We start from the raw sequence: 16,825 nt of genomic DNA, 5'->3' as shown, positions 1-16,825 counted from the left end.
TGGACCACTGAAGGTATAGGCAGTGCAGTGGGCAAACCTCTAGACCACTGAAGGTATAGGCAGTGCAGTGGGCAAACCACTGGACCACTGAAGGTATAGGCAGTGCAGTGGGCAAACCACTGGACCACTGAAGGTATAGGCAGTGCAGTGGGCAAACCACTGGACCACTGAAGGTATAGGCAGTGCAGTGGGCAAACCACTGGACCACTGAAGGTATAGGCAGTGCAGTGGGCAAACCACTGGACCACTGAAGGTATAGGCAATGCAGTGGGCAAACCTCTGGGCCACTGAAGGTATAGGCAGTGCAGTGGGCAAACCTCTGGGCCACTGAAGGTATAGGCAGTGCAGTGGGCAAACCACTGGAACACTGAAGGTATAGGCAGTGCAGTGGGCAAACCTCTGGGCCACTGAAGGTATAGGCAGTGCAGTGGGCAAACCACTGGAACACTGAAGGTATAGGCAGTGCAGTGGGCAAACCTCTGGGCCACTGAAAATATAGGCAGTGCAGTGGGCAAACCACTGGACTACTGAACTTGCATGAAGATGAACTTAGCTAGCTAATGCTCTTGTAGCTTGCCTTGTAAACATTCCCATTTTTCTGAGCTAGTACCTCACTTGAATGTTGCAAATGTAATGGTTGATAATGTTTAGGTTGAGCTGAAAGCTATTGTCATCTTATTTCTATTTATTTATCGGTCTGTGTATTTATTTATTTCACATGAGAAGTTGTGTTTTGTTTTTGTTTTTTTCTTCTTCTCAGGACGTGAGTAACGGTTTGTGTTCACTCTCAGTATACAGCAGTGGAATTACTTCATTGCTGTCTACGCAAGGTTGTGGGTCCGGCAAGTCCTAGCTAGTGCATGCAGAGGGAGGAGCTTGGAGAAGGAGTTCCATAGGTGCGTGCGGCAGAAACATTTAGGTATGTTCCAATGCCACGAGCAGGACGCGGGTTCAAAAAAAACAACAAAAAACACGCTAAGGAGAAAAGATAACTTTTGGGTGGATACATGGGAACACGTCATGCAGTTTTGGAGTTTTCTAAGTTGTACCAGTGGAGGTATGTGATCTTATCTTGTCAATAAAAATCCATTGCTGGCATTTATTAGTAGTAGTAGTAGTACTCCAGACCTGGTTTAGTAGGGCTTCCATTGCTGGGGTAGAATTTCTACTAAACAAGATTAGCAAACAGCCTGGCGATGAAGTATGAAGTCGGCTCCTGTTTTCAATGTACTTGCCTGTAAATGTTGTGTGTCAGTCAGATGCTTAAGTAATACAAAGAAAAGGCCAGTTATGTTTCCTCTTTGCAGTTTGAATGTCAACCTGTGAAATCCTTGAAACCCACTTTAACGCCGTGATTTGCTCCAGGCTATGGTTTTGTACGGGTGGTATGTAACCAACCCCTGAAATTACTCTTTATTTTGGGAGAGGTATAGATGCATACATCACAACACAGTTCAGTAATGATAACTTAAACTGTCTTAGGTACACCAGTATGCTAATGTTCAAGTTTAGATGGTTTGATTGTGTTCGTTCCCTAGAGAGGTATTTTGACTAATTTCTTTAACTGCAAAGACCTTGGCAATAGGCAATGTTTATATCATCATCTACATGTACAGTCTATTGTGATCATAGCAATGTTGTGAAATATCACAAAATCATACATTCTCAGATATTTAGATATTTACTTGGGTTTTCCAACCAAAGAAGTGTTTTTAAACAGCAAAGCATTCAATAGGCTATATGACTGTAAAAAATATTGCAGTGTAGTAATCATATATTTATTACAGGGCTTACTTTGTAAATTTCTTATTAAAGGAAACCTTTTCACTATGCAAAAATACAATTCCCCATAGCCATTAATGACCTATGCAGTGTGTCGATTTCAGGTGCTTTTGTTTTTAGTTGGAGACAAGTCCCATATTCAAATAGCATCACTTCTGTTGTGGATTTTCCGGTCATAGGGCGAAAACATGAAAAGGACATCACAAGAGGACAAGTCCACGTTGCCTGAACATTACATTTTGCTGCCTTTTTTGAACAGCTGTATACTTGAATGAACATCTGTTCAGAGTGATAAAGCCAGTTATAAGCTATCGCCAAGCTGACAAATCATGCGCCTCTCTGGAGAATGCATTGGGATTGTAAAGAAAAACCACTGCACTTACAGTTTTTGTTGCAGCAGTGCTCAAGGTACAGCTGACAGCTGATGCTGAAAAATAAATAAATAAATGCAATAATTAAATCGTTATCGGTGCTTAACAAGCCTATTCTGTCAGATAGGAAGTGGCGAATATTACTGAAGGCAATGCAAGTGTAAAAAGTTGCAAATTACTTGGGAGCAGTCTATAGTGCAAATTTTGACAAAAGTGCTTTTTATGTATAAAGAGCGATTCAGTGCTGTGCAGAACATTTTATTAGAAACATCTATTTTGCACTTGCGCTTACTGTCTGAGCTCCAACTATTTTATACCGCACTTTATACGTGTACATTTCCATACTGTAGCCTAGCTGATGCCATGCACATTAACCTTCAGTTTCTGACCGCAGGGCCGTGTACTGTTTGGCTTGGGAAGCGTCTCCAACATGGCGGCGGGGTGCCGTGCCGCTACGCGGGTGTTGGGTGCTGCGGTGTTGCCGCAGTTCTTATGCATGTCAGCGTCATTACTTGAGCGCTGCTCGTGGAGAGCTGGTCGTCAGCAGTCTTGCGCCCCTAAACTGACCCCCGGCGAAGGCCGGGAGGATGGCCCATGCATGTTCAGATTCTGTTTAGATGGACTGTAGCGTCTACGAGGCAGGTTTTACAAATAAAGGGTTTTGCTGAGCGCGTGCGTCTGTTGAGAAGGTAATGCGCCGGATTCTCACTGCAGTGTGCCCCTCAGCGTTGTTAAAAAGTGGAGCCGAGCTAGCCAATGTGCAGGAGCTTAAGGGAGAGATGTGCTTATTGCCAGATACACTCTTTCATGCCCTTTTAAAAAAAAAAGGTGAGTGTAGTGATACAGCACAGTTAGACAAATGACCTATGAGCTTCCCGGGCACTGTAGTTCTTATTATTACCATGTTTTAGGCATAGTAGCCACACTGATGCATACATTACATTACATTTGGAATTACAATGAAAATGTGTCTTATTAAAGAGGGATGGCCTGGATTTTACTTATTAAGAGTTGAAACTACATAACATTATGCAAATGATCTATTTATCTAATTATGTGTACTGCTGCATTGGGTATCTGGCCCAGTTCATGTAACCCACAGCCCCACTGCAATGAATATTAAACACCACAGATCCTTCTGAAGTTGAGCCCTTGGCTTTCTGTTTTAAAGCTTGGGAACGTGTAATTAATCGATCATTCGGATGTCTGTGTGTTGCGTTCGTTCCGAGGAACAGATCTGAGTGACATGCCTGAACATAGCTGCTAAGCCATCGCCAGTGCCGGAGCATACTGGATTTTAGGGTGGTGAGGGGCCACCCTCGTATAGGCTGCCCGTTTACAGATCTCTCCATTGGTAAGAGAGCGTTTAATTCCACGCTTTACTGCTAAGGCACACGGAGGACAGTAGTTATCATTACTCAGGGTTTCCCTGATCATCTCTGCTGCCAGGTGTTGAGCCATGATCTGACTCATTGAAACCAGGCCACATTTTTTAGGATTAAACTCACTTCCCTTTCACCTTACTTCCTGTGGCGAGGTATTGATGTAACAGAAGGAATAGGATTTTTAAAAAATATTTGAAACCTTTCTTGCAAAATCACACCTCCTCTGCTGACTAGTCTGCTTCAGGAGCTTTACTCTGATCGCCATGCGTCGGCAGGTCGTGCGCTCCTCGCACGCCTTTGTGCAAACTCTGTTCCAATCAATGCCATTACGGAAATTGAAAGGGCCCGGTAAAGGCTTTGAAGGCCTGTTTTACGTGTTCCTGCTGTCTCTAGCCAGAGCTTGACTTGCATTTGCGCGTATGCAGAAATGTTTGCTGTTGTATATTCAGTCAAGTTACCAGAGCAAAAATTTGCATTTTACATTCTGCTACTTAACAATTCTGACCTTCAATGCAATTTGCTACTTGCTTACTTAAAAAAAAAAAAAAAAAAAAAAAAATTTAATGGTGTGAAAATTTTCATTTGGGTAAGCAGTTGATGCAGAGTAGTCCTTCAGTGTGCTTTTCTCTCCTCTTTTCTTTATCAGTCCTGACAAGTGTAACCTAATTCAAATAAAGACTATTACACAGCCTCCAAATTAGTTAATAAACTCTAGATTTAGGAAATTGGATTGAGGCTGTTCATTGCAAAATACCTTCAACTTACAAGTGAATTCTCCTTTTTTCCCTCAAAAGGTCCAGTTTTATCAGATCAGATTCCTGTGCCTAGATATTCACTTGCCAGCCTGATCATGTTGTAGTAAGGTAACATCACAGCCCTGCTGTAAAATAAGTTATGTACTACTGTCATTTATTCAGCCCAATCAGAGCAGATGCATCACCATACGCACATCATTTTTGCTGAACTTTGCTTGAAAAACATAGTAAAATATTTTAGTTTTTAGTTAAAAAATTGAATGCCTGGTGTTTGAGCTAGTGGCTTTTATCACCTCTAATTAATGAATAAAACTGAAATGACATTTCCCCGTCAGCCTTTGAGGGTAGGAGATAAGATTTCATGTCCTGAATGATGAGAGCCAAATTCTGAGTTTTTTTTTTCTTTGGAACAAACTACTTCCTACATGGGTTTTTATTGTCTGATTGTATGGAGCACTAGACTGAGCAAAGAATATGTTGAATTCAGTCCCAGACAAGCTGTCAGGCTTGAGTGAGAAAACCCAGTTTTAGCCTCAGGGACCGCTGACCACAGACGACATGTGGCCGAGCTGGAACTCGGACCAGGTGACTAATAAATGCATTTTTATTATGCTGACTGCCAGCTACACAGAGCTTATTTCACACTAGCACAGAGTACTGAGTGACCTTTCCTAATACAATGAGAAGTTTTTCCTTCAGCTGCATTTGTTATGGTAATGCCCTCATTAAGCGAATGCATGCTGTGCCATATTTGTGTTAAATTTGAGATAAAGAGTTATCTTCCCTCTGTTCCCTTAAATCTAAGTGGGAAAGAGGAAGCGATTTCTCTGCGCTTTGGGTTTCTTTGTCAGAGCAGGGCTGACAGCAGTTTCTGAAGGCTTCGTTTCCACGTGGTAGACAATTTAGTAGATTTGAGCATGGCCATACGATGCCATGCATTCACAGTTGCAGTCTGCCTGATGGAGATGGAGAGAAGGAACGATGCGGTGCTATGTCCTCTCCATGGTCAAACAGGATGAACTATACACCGGGTGGCGCTAGGTCTGCCTCCGTGACAATAGAGTTTGGTGCTCAAGTTGCTAAGCAAATTTATTGTGCATTAGAATGTGTTTTGCCTCTGAGATTTGCATCCAATGCCCCTCTTTATTCAAACCCAAGAGGCTGAACTTCGCTTGTGGTTGAGATTTTTTCAGTCCGAGTCCGTGTCTCCAAATGCGAGTGTTTCTGGTAATGTTTGTTTAGAGCTTTATTGTAGTATCTACTGCATTAGTCATTTAAAATATATAAGTGCATGAATTCTGAATATATTTTTATCACTATGATGCTCGCAGGAAAAATGTCATTTTGTCTTACTGCTATTTTGGCTACATTGCAGGCCAGTGTCCTTTTGCTGCTGTTTAGAACACGGCCTACCTGCAACAATAAAACCCGCCTCCAGTGTGGTTCACGGTGGCGCGGCAGTTTTCCACAACTCTGAACAGACAGTTTAAAAGCAGCAGTTGAGGTTGTACCCGTTGCGCATCAGAATGATCTGTCTGCGGTCTGCGCTCACCCCATCCAGCTCCCCAGGCACCAGTAAGTGTGTGGAAGTTAACACTAGGCAAGTACCAGAGGAAACTGGGTAAACCTCAAAGGCAGCCAGCTGAATTCTCCAGATTTGGTTTCCCTGACTCCCCTGGGTCGTCGCTAGCAGGGCTGAGAGACAGATGGCAAGGCCGACAATGTTAGTTGTAGAGTGTACACCTTGTGCTAACCAAGGTCACCTGACCATTACAGCACTGCTTAGAATGACCAACCCATTTGTTTTTTTCTATGTAAATATTTCTAAGTAAATATCATATTTCAATTTGCACACCAAGAGGAAGCCTTTGTTTAACCATGGTTTTATGAATACTGTGATCTACTGCCATTTGGACCAAAAACAAAGTACGCAGTGTGGGGTGAAATATAAATCAAGTAACTAATGAGGAGTAGGACAACGTTTTGCCTTTAGAAGGACTTCAGGTTTCACTGTTTCACTAAAGGCTGTTTTAGGCATTTGGAACGTTGTGAGCGACTGTTGTTTCATGTCATGCTGTATCTCTAAAGGGAAGTCTTTTGCACCTAACCACCTACACGTTATGGCCGCCCATTGCATTATGAGTACAAAGCCATAATTAAAAATGGGCAACAGGCATGACCCTTTCACTCTCCCCAAGCATAAATGCATCCATATCATCAAAGAGGGATGACTGTCAACTATGACAGTGTAGGGGTGCATATTTCGTACTCACGCACCAGGTTGCGTATTCTTGTGCACTGGCCTTGGATGTACGTGGTTTCCAAACAGCAGTCACGCTGTAAATTGAAGCTTTGTGAAGTTGTTGCTGATGGAGTCCCGTGGCTGTTTTCGGAGGATTTTTAAGCGTGCTCTGTTCCTCGTGGCCTGTCTGAGCTTTGCCTTCTGACCATGGTTACCCTTCGCTATGTGATGGGAATGTGATGTCCTGATTTTCACATTAATTCTTTTTGCAGGTTGTGTGCCCTGTGCTGCTGCAGTCTGCTGACTGTTCGGACTCTTTCGAACTCTGTCGGTTACTTTGTTTCTTTGAAAACTCACAGCTCAGATTCTCAAGACTAACAGAGATTAGCGGGCCATTATTATGTAAAGGGAATATTTTGTTGATACTTTATACAATTGTATTATACTTTACAATAACCTACATTAAAACATAGCACAGATTTTGATGAATCACAAGCCATTTAATGAAGCACAAACAAATAAATTGGGACAAAATGACTGCATTACTGCAATTTATTTGTTTTTGAATCATATGGCTTGTGATTCACCAAAATATTTGCAAAATTGTCATACAGAATGTCTTGGATTGGTCAGAATACTCAGCACGCAGCCAAAAATAATCATTTTTTAATTCCGCTTATTTGCATATTCTAGTTTTCTGTAATATTGCAAAAGCCTGTTACAAATTATATATTGTACTACATTCAGCATTTTGTGTGTGTGTATATATATATATATATATATATATATATATGTATATATATGTGTATATATATATATATATATATATATATATATATATATATATATATATATAAAAAACATCCGTGTAGTTGTTTTGGCAGTTATGATCAGCTGATGTCTTTTCCTGTGGTGTTTCTCATATTTTGTCCACCCACTTATTGCACTTGGTATAACACTGTCGAGATACTAAAATAGTGTGAATTCACATACTTTCAATTACTTTCACATTTCTAATTTTGGACATCTAACTGCCAGTCTATCATTTCCTCCACCTTAAAAAGACACTAAATAGCCAGGCTCCATTGAAGTCCTGCTGTAACTTGTTTGAGTCTACATGCTTCCTTTTTGGTGGAACATGTATTTGAATACTCTCAACTATGCACATGATCTGCTGTTATCTGATCCCACATGCCTCAGATCTTTGTCTTTTGCTTACCGTGGACATTATTGCAAAACTAGTGACGTATGTAGTCACGACTGTGGGTGACTCGGGCATGAGCTTCCATGGCATTCCGTCTGTGTGAGTGAGCGCAGGTGTGTGACGCCCTTAGGCTCTGCCCTTCTGCCATCTTTAGCCCTTCAGCCAATCCATAGCGTTCAAAATGATAAGGCCATAGTTACAGCTGGGCTCACTCACTCACTCCCTCTCTATATTTATGTCCATTCTAAAGGAACATACTGACCAGGCTTCATGTTCGTTTGCCTGCGATTGCCTTTGCTCCTCTGGGGTCAGTGCTCCTCAGATGGTATGGCAGTCATCACGGCTCTCTGGCTGCAGTCTCCTTGTGGCCCCCAACCACTGTACTGGGAATCGCAGCCGTCATTGGGCCTAACCAAATTGGTGGACATTGTTGTCATTGCTGACATTTTTGACGTTGTTGACGTTTTTATCTTTGCACAGTGAGAACCGCGGTACGCTTCACACAGCACAAATACACTGCATTCCATTCAGGGAGAGAGAGAATCCCAGCTCCCCGCCTACACAATGCCTGTGTTTGTGCAGCTACTTCAGCCATGCTGTTCACTGCCCTGTTGTCTTCTCCCTGTCAGCACTGATCCGTGTCCGCCGGTCCACGTGTTTGTCTCGTGAGGGCTCCGCCCGCTCGGCAGCGTGCCGTGCCCCGACGCGTCATTCGATTCCGCTCAGGAAAGTCGCAGTTTTAGGCGCGGGGATGTCTGTGAGTGAAACCTGTGCGGTGGGGTTTTCGAGTCTCGAAAGGAAAGGCCAGTGTTGTGGTGCGGAGGTGGAAGGAATCGCCTGTTGCCTGGTCAGATTCGGTCAGTGGAATATACAAATGGGCCCTCTAATAAATTCCAACCTTTCTTACTGTGTATGTTAGACATCATGAGCAAACTCAGGTTTTCCAGGTTTAAATTATTTTGGTCAAAATAATTCAGTACAATCTTTAGCCATGGCGCATCAAGAATTAAAAGACATATACTGAAATACATATTACAGTCACTGGATGTATTAACAGAATTGCAGGATGGTATTTTTAAATTGTTAAATTAAAACAAAACTCATTCTTGTAATGTTAAAACGCAGCACTTCAGTTCGGTGTTAAACATGCTTGCAGTAGGATGCCTCTAGGCGTAGTGAGCTCTGAGCCAGCTAGAGGGCGCTGTCTTCTCAGACATTTACAGCGCGTGCTCTCTGTTCTCAGCATGCACTCACACACTACCTTAAATGGAGGCTGCTTAGCTTTGTTGGTGATGGAAAGCCTGGTGTGTGACTGTATTCTGTTTCTCTCTGTTTTATTGCAGATCTTACGAGGATCTCCTACTACTCAGGTAAGTAAATTTATGAGCCGACATCTTGAAATCTGTTTCAGCAGCGGTGATTTCGCCTCTGTTACAGCTGTGTAAGTTTTTGTCCCTTCTCATAGCAATCAGGTAATATAACTCACGTTCCTAGTTTTCGGCTTCGATCGGACACCTCGAGCTGGACATAAGTGCTCCACGGCAGGGAGGAGGTTGAGTTTGGCGTTTTGGATGGAGCTTCCCCGCAACCCCCCACCAACCACCACCCATGTTCTTTCTCCAACCAGTCCATTGTTTAGCACATAATGCACTTCTGGGCTGATATTTGAGCCAGCAGAGTTCCTGTGGGAGGGTAGTGTGACAGAACATCTACTATCCGATCTCTTTTCCAGGCCTAGACTCTACACTCTAACAGGGGATAGCCTTTAAACCAAGAATGGAACGAAAAGCAGAACATGCCACGAGACTCGCTCTGTTATGTAACATATTTCTGTCACATTACTGCGTTTCTCAGCTGTCAGGGAATCTGTCCAACTGTCCGTCTACGATGAATTCCTTTCAGGCCGGTTACCAGTGATTGTAGTCCATTCCAGATGTAGATGATGGCCAACATGAGCCACTGCTTGGAATAAATTGCGTTGGATCGGTAATCTGGTTACATTACTTATGGATCAATTTGAAACTTTTTAAATTGATAACCATAAGTAATCCCTAGAAATCTGGAGAGAAGCACTTAACTGGGCCTGTGCTCTTTGTCATATGCATCTGTATCATCATGTGAAGAGCACTCATGGTATCACTTTAGATCAATTTGTCAGCTCTTTCATTCCCCCTCTTTGGAGTGACAGATAGAAAGGGCGCAAATGCTTGGAAATGGCAAAATATTGCCCTTAGTTTTTCTGCTCGTTTTGGCTTTCTTACTCTCCTAGAGCTACAAATCCTCTACGTGCTCAATAATTCATGTCGAGGCGCTGTGATTACTGCGAAAGCCATGAGCAGCGCCGAACAAGAGCTCTAACTGGGTCTGCTGCACCGTGCTGGCTTCTCACAAAGCTGAGATGAAACAGAATGGTGAAGCAGGCAGAAGTAGTCCACTTACCTTTTCCTGCGTTAAACTAAACGAACTGGTTTCTAAAATGCCTTTAATTTTAATTTGTCATATAAATGAATATATATATAAAGATTGAAATCATTACTTTAGTTTTGTATCCCTAAATTCCCTAAATTGGAGATTCTATTGAATTATCCTTGGATGATATTCTCTAGTGGATTTTTCATCATTGTGTTTGTCTTCCTTGTCTTCCTTCCTTTAGCCAGCTGATGTTCCATAAATATCTCAAAGAGAATGTGAGGTTCTGTGGATATGGATTGTTTGGGAAAATATAGGCTAACCATTAATTGACGTCATGGCAATTACTGATGTTTTCTTTCATTGACGTACTAAACTTTGACTAGCTGCTATCCTTGGGTGGTATGACAATGGCAATAAAGCTTTAATAATAAAATTGTACCTTACAAGCTTCCATACATTTCATACTCTGTAGTTGTACCTTACAGGCTGTCCTACATTTCATGCTCTGTAGCTGTACCTTGCAGGCTGTCCTGCATTTCATACTCTGTAGTTGTACCTTGCAGGCTGTCCTACATTTCATGCTCTGTAGCTGTACCTTGCAGGCTGTCCTGCATTTCATACTCTGTAGCTGTACCTTGCAGGCTGTCCTGCATTTCATACTCTGTAGCTGTACCTTGCAGGCTGTCCTGCATTTCATACTCTGTAGCTGTTCCTTGCAGGCTGTCCTACATTTCATGCTCTGTAGCTGTGCCTTACAGGCTGTCCTACATTTTAAAATCAGTTGAATGATGAGATCTACCTCCTGCTGGCACCATTATTGAACTCTAATGTCAGTTACCTGAACAACAGTGCTGGACCCTGTATATGTCCAACTTTACTTTCATTAGTGACCTGGATTTGGCCAAAAGGTTAAATATTAACTGAAAGCTTTTACTATATTTTATACTGTAAATGCAATTGTTAATATTGATTATGCAAGTTGACAATTAACTGAAATGCATTTATAGTTAATACATTAACAAAATATCCAGACATCTGCCCTTTTTAAAAAACAACTAATTTATGAAAGAGGCAAATGGAAACATGACACGCCTGTGCAGAGACCAAGACAAGTTACTATCGGTCCTCATGTCAAGAGTACAAAGAACTGACTGAAAGGAGACTGGCAGTAGTAGTATTATTGGTAGTATTGAAAAGTTTTGTCTAATGCATAGCTATATTTAAAATGTCATTCTGTTTATCATTTAGGAGGAGGGGAGGGTACTGGCTGAGGAGGGGAGGGTACTGGCTGAGGAGGGGAGGATGCTGGCTGAGGAGGGGAGGATGCTGGCTAAGGAGGGGAGGGTGCTGGCTAAGGAGGGGAGGGTACTGGCTGAGGAGGGGAGGGTGCTGGCTGAGGAGGGGAGGGTGCTGGCTGAGGAGGGGAGCGTACTGGCTGAGGAGGGGAGCGTACTGGCTGAGGAGGGGAGCGTGCTGGCTGAGGAGGGGAGCGTGCTGGCTGAGGAGGGGAGGGTGCTGGCTGAGGAGGGGAGGGTGCTGGCTGAGGAGGAGAGGGTACTGGCTGAGGAGGGGAGGATGCTGGCTGAGGAGGGGAGGATGCTGGCTGGGGAGGGGAGGGTGCTGGCACCCTGGTAAACCTGTTCTGCAGCCCCCTGGGCTTGGCTGTATGTTTTGTAAATACCACTATTGGGAGCGAATAGCAGGAAGACATGCAGAGTAGAATTAGCATACTGATAAGGTAGCTCCGCCTCCTTTTCCAGCTGCCCTGATTTGTTTTGCTCTCTCTCTGTCTGTCTCTCTTTTCTCTGTCTCGCTCCCTCTCTCCATTTTCTGTGTTTCTCTGCCCCTCCCTCTCTTGCACATGCTCTGTCCCTTGTCTTCCTCCCTCTCTCTCTCTCTCTAAGTGGAGCACACATCCTCACACAGTGTCCAGCCACGCGCTTCCTGCTTGTGACAATCCCGCACGCACCGTCTCACACGCCGTCTCGCTCCCTCCGGGAGGAAGTGTCGTCTCGGAGCTAGCAATCGTCGTCTCGGCGGGGACTGCAGCATTACCTTCCAGGCTGCAGCGTACCTTCCTGGATTTGTTTTCCCAGACTCCCGACAGCTCGGGGACACCTCCACCGCTCTCTCGCCCGACAGCGCTCAGATATCCCCACCGCACTCTCGCCCGCCTCGGCAGGACCTCTTGTGGATTTGCCTCGGCCTCCTCGGGCCGGATCCTGCTGGTGCGCACCGGGGGCCGCTCCTCCCTTCACTGGCTGTCCCGCGCCGTCGTCGTCCAGACCAGGGTGTTGACCACTCAGACGGATCCGGCGCCCACCCTCCACCTCCCTCCGGTCCGGGTACCCCGAGGGGGCCCCCTGCTCCCCCCTCCCCTCCCAGCAGCGGAGCGGTCATAGGGGGTCGCGGCGGACCAGGGCAGCCGCCCGCTCCTCATGCGTGCGAGGGCGAGGCACCGAGCCGCTGGGCCTGGGAGAGACAGGCGGCGGGCACGGGCCGGCGCATGGAGAGCAGTGGCTGCAGCCCCTTCCCCCTGTGCTGGGTGCGGGGAGCCTGCGTCTACTCCTACCCAACCCCTCTGCCAAGTATGTCACCTACATCCAGCACTCTGAGGCTAGCGCTCTGGCTCACGGGTTTGCAGCTTGGGTGAAGTACGCCAGCTTTCCCTGTAGGACAGACTGTGTTGAGACACACCTCCAGTTTAGGCTTACGGGAGAGGGATGTGTTCAGTATACTTTATCATCGGATGGCTGCAATGTCCAATTTCAGCGTTACAGCCATTCGGAAGGTTTTCTGGAATGTCTGAGCTAGGCTTTGCTTACTGATCTACTCTTGTTCATTGTTGCTTTTCAAAGTCTGTCCAGACACGGTTGAAGCTTTTGGGGGAAATTTTCCCGATAATTATAATGTTTGTTGTGTCGCTTGTAGCCAGCGCAGACGGAACATGTGTATGATTCTTCACTACGAGTCTTGCTCACGCACCTTTAGCAGCCTCTCCTTGCTAACAGCGCGCTATATAGGGCACGGTACTCAAGCACAGTGTACTAAGTGGATAAATGACGTCTAAGAATAAACGTGTACGGAGTGCAGGACAGTCCGCTGTAGCACCAGAGAGGCGTGCGTTGCTCAGAGCACCTGCTCACCCTCATTACGCTGTGTTTAACGAGCGTAGCACTGAGGAACAGAGCGGAGCACTGCCTCATTACTTTACTTGTGTGTGTAGGTATGTCTCAGTATGAGGAGAGAGGGAGAGATTCGAGGGAAAAAAAAGGATTTTCGTTTCACTGATTGACGTGTGTGTGTGTGGGGGGGGCTTGTCCATTTTATTTTTTCGTTGGGGGCTAGGTTGCTAAGTAAATCAATCAATTAATCATAGCACTGATTAATTGGACTAAACTGAGAAATATAATGGAGGAGACTAATTACATTTTATATTAAGTGATGGTATCTTAAATCTAATCTGAATATATAAATGATAATGCAGTTTAAACTATAGGGATGATCTATTGTTATTATTGACTTTGTTTTTAGTTTGCTCACCTGTGGTAGCAGTGTTGTTTATAAAAACTAATTAGAGATTATTTACAAGTCTCTTTGGAAGCAGATGTAATGGCTTTGATTGTAGATTTAAAATGGCCTCAGCTGTTATGTGATTCATTATATTGGGGCATTCAAATATTTGAAATTGATACCTTTTTAGTGATATGATTGCAAATGATAGCAAAAATACTGATTTCAGTACAATTATATTTAAGGTATCAGTATTCACAACATTGGGTTTTATTTTTCTATCACTGTGTGTGTGTGTGTGTGTGTGTGTGTGTGTGTGGTAGTAGTTCTCTCATTAGCAGTACCAACTTGATGATGTCCTTTATTTAAAAGGACACACACGTGGTTTTCTTTGCTAGTCATGCCGTTTGATGAAGTCAGTTGTTGCTGCTGCAGAGTCACTTGAGACTGTGAAATACTACGCTAAAATATAAACAACCCAGCAAATCCCCACCTCACCCTCACCGTTAACCCAACGCCACTCACTTTTCTACACTAGACTGAGCACAGTCTTCACTGAACAGAGCAGGTGAGGATTAGCCACACTGCAAATGTGCATGTGTGATTCTGTAGAGCACAAGGAAAGGATTGCTAAGACATTAAACAATAAGGAATTGTTCTTTTACCACTGAAGGAATGTGGCAAGGCAGTGAAAAGATTGCGTCACACTATGGGGGAGCATGCTAAAGAAACCTGAGATGCTGTGTTTACCTGTCCTCTGGCAATAGTGTCGAGAGAGAGAGAGAGAGAGACAGACAGACAGACTGACTGACTGACTGACTGACTCTCTCTCTCTCTCTCACTCTCTCACTCACTCTCTCTCTCACTCTCTGGTGATTGACAGTGACGGGCAGGGGGCTCTCTTGTGATTGACAGTGCCCAGGAGAGGAAGAGGTTGGTTAGTTCCACCGCTCAAGAGCCCTTGTCGTAATGCCCCCTTTCAGGTGGAGGGCTATAGATTTCTTTTGGTGAAAGGAGGCAGGATCCTGTCTGTGGTGCTGCCATTACCCCGGACCTACACTCAGCACTATCCGCATCAGACGCTTTCAGCTGCTCTCGCTTCGATGGGAAACACCATTTTCAGCCTTTTGCTGTGAAAGCAAAGTGAAAGGATGGGGCGGGCGGTGCTCATGTGCGAAATCATGTGCTGGAAATGTTTCTGAAGGCAATTGGTGAACAGTCAACAGGCGGAGGTGGACGTGCTGGGTTAACGAGCAGTGGGTCCACTGCGGACCGCAAGAAATGACTTCAATAGCAAACGTATAAACCGTCGTGCCCTTTTCTTCAAACATCTATTAGGACAGACTATTGGAAACATTAGTATCTGTAAAAAAAAACCAAAAAAAAAAAAACCAACTTTAAAATAAATGGTGGCTATTTTAGTCCCGTACTCGAGCAGAAGTACCACAAGAACACTGCGAGCTGTTAAGTTGCTATCGCTAGTTAGCAACAAACAAGCGAGTAAACATCCATCTTTGTATGGGATGGCTAGCTTGCCTGGTAGCTTTACAAGATATTATCTAGTAAAAAGGATTGATTTAAGCAAACAGCAGCCAAAACGTGTCAAGTGTCTAAAATGCATCAAAAACGGCCACTCAGTATACTGTCAAACAAACCAGTCAAACGGCCTACTTATAAACGGCATGTTTTCAAAGTACGACTTTTCAAATGCATGTATAGGACACACGGCTCTGTCTTGCCTTAAATTGTCCCCCGTAGCAGGTGCTCTCCGAGGCCTTAGTTCAGGGTCACATCGCCATTGTTTTTCTTTAATTTCATTTGTATTTACCCCACTGGCTTTGCTAGGGTCAAACGAGAGCCAAAAGCGCTGGCCTGCATGATGGATAACTGGTGCCTTGTAGCGTCTGCTAGGCAGGAGTGAGTAACATGTCAGTCAAACTTTTGACAACTGATAGGATGTGGGGAGAAGGCAGGCCTATTTAATTTACAGCTGCTTCATAAAGCATTATACTGTGTGTGTGTGTGTGTGTGTGTGTGTGTGTGTGTGAGTGTGAGAGAGAGAAAATTCCGCCAAAATAATTACAAACCAGCCCAAATTTGGTGCGCCCGCCAAAGCGTCTTTTTCCCTGCCAATTTCAAACAGAATCCGCCCCAAATCTGGCAACAGTGGGAAGCCCCTATTTTTCTAAAGATAAACTGCCTACTGGTTATTTTGAATGAGGCTGGTTGTGGTCTGAACCAACTAGGTTCACTCTGCCACTCTGCCTCTCTGCCTGAATAGTTTTGCATAGTGATTTTGCGGAGGTGGAATTTAAGGAGTTAAAAAAATCGATAGCAACGGGCAAGTGGGAGCCTTTTCTTTAGTGAATGTGTACCAGGTGAAGCACAAGCCCATGGCAAACCTTCTGTCTGAATAATCTGTAATTGACTGAATGCGGCTAGCGTGGTTTGAGAAGGGCAAGGAAGCCTAGGATGTTCTTGATTGCAACAGCAGTCAGTTGACCTGTTCATACCAAGAAGATGTCTTGACACATCCTAACAGACGTAATGTGTGTCCCAGTGTAGTTTCATCTGATGTAAAGCTAGTTCTTGAGTGATGTTGACATAGAAGCTGTTTCAGTAACAGTCCTTTTAATGTTTAATGATATTGGTCCTGAGAACTTCACAGAGACGCAAGCTGGGCCATTGCAGCAGATCTTCAGACCATTCAGTTCTCCGTTCATTTACTTCAGTTCTGTACCTTCAGACCTCTCAGCTCTAAGGGAATGTTAGTGCTAAAAATAGTTTTCCCAAGGTCTATTTTATAGGGCTATTCTTAGCAACGTAATTCCTTCATACAACTCGACGTTTCAGGCTGGCGTCGGGGCTGACCTCCGGGGCCACACCTCGGAAGAACCTTCGGAAAGGGCTTCAGCGACACTTTCGGCTATAGAGAGGTGCTTTATTTCCTCTGAGCCCCGGCAGAGAAAGATACAAAGCCGAGAGGCCTGGCTGTGTGGGACGAAAGGTGGAGGCGTCTAGATCTGTGCTTGTCGGTGCTCGCCAGGGGCTCGTCACTCTTATGCTTATCGACAGCTGTTGCTACCGCATTCAGCCAGGCCCAATAGGATGAGCACGTTCCTGTTGATAACCTCAGAGTCGACGCAGCTTCTGCAGCCCGG

The 16,825-nt window shown here is 44.5% G+C and overlaps 1 protein-coding gene across 17 annotated transcripts in view; it reads left to right on the top strand.

Annotated features, from left to right (window-relative positions):
- Positions 1-16,825, top strand: part of ptk2ab (protein tyrosine kinase 2ab) — a 56,908-nt gene that overhangs the window by 1,018 nt on the left and 39,065 nt on the right. For 12 of the 17 annotated variants that reach the window (XR_014116857.1, XM_081695976.1, XM_081695970.1 and 9 more), the window contains exons 2-3: positions 792-919; positions 9,083-9,109. Coding sequence is in view for 15 of the 17 variants with exons in the window: in XM_081695976.1 (XP_081552102.1) it covers positions 792-919; positions 9,083-9,109 (155 nt within the window). In the remaining 2 variants the exon portion in view is untranslated. Of the gene's footprint in view, positions 1-791; positions 920-941; positions 1,058-8,475; positions 8,597-9,082; positions 9,110-12,091; positions 12,740-16,825 lie in introns of those variants that run through there. The other 5 variants (XM_081695975.1, XM_081695972.1, XM_081695977.1 and 2 more) reach the window with 5 other exon arrangements.

Source organism: Electrophorus electricus, chromosome 14 (genome assembly GCF_041902795.1).
Source record: "Electrophorus electricus isolate QZ-2024a chromosome 14, ASM4190279v1, whole genome shotgun sequence".
Taxonomy (NCBI): Eukaryota; Metazoa; Chordata; class Actinopteri; order Gymnotiformes; family Gymnotidae; genus Electrophorus; species Electrophorus electricus.
Note: the sequence above shows the minus strand (reverse complement) of the source record. Positions and strands in the feature narration are given on the sequence as shown.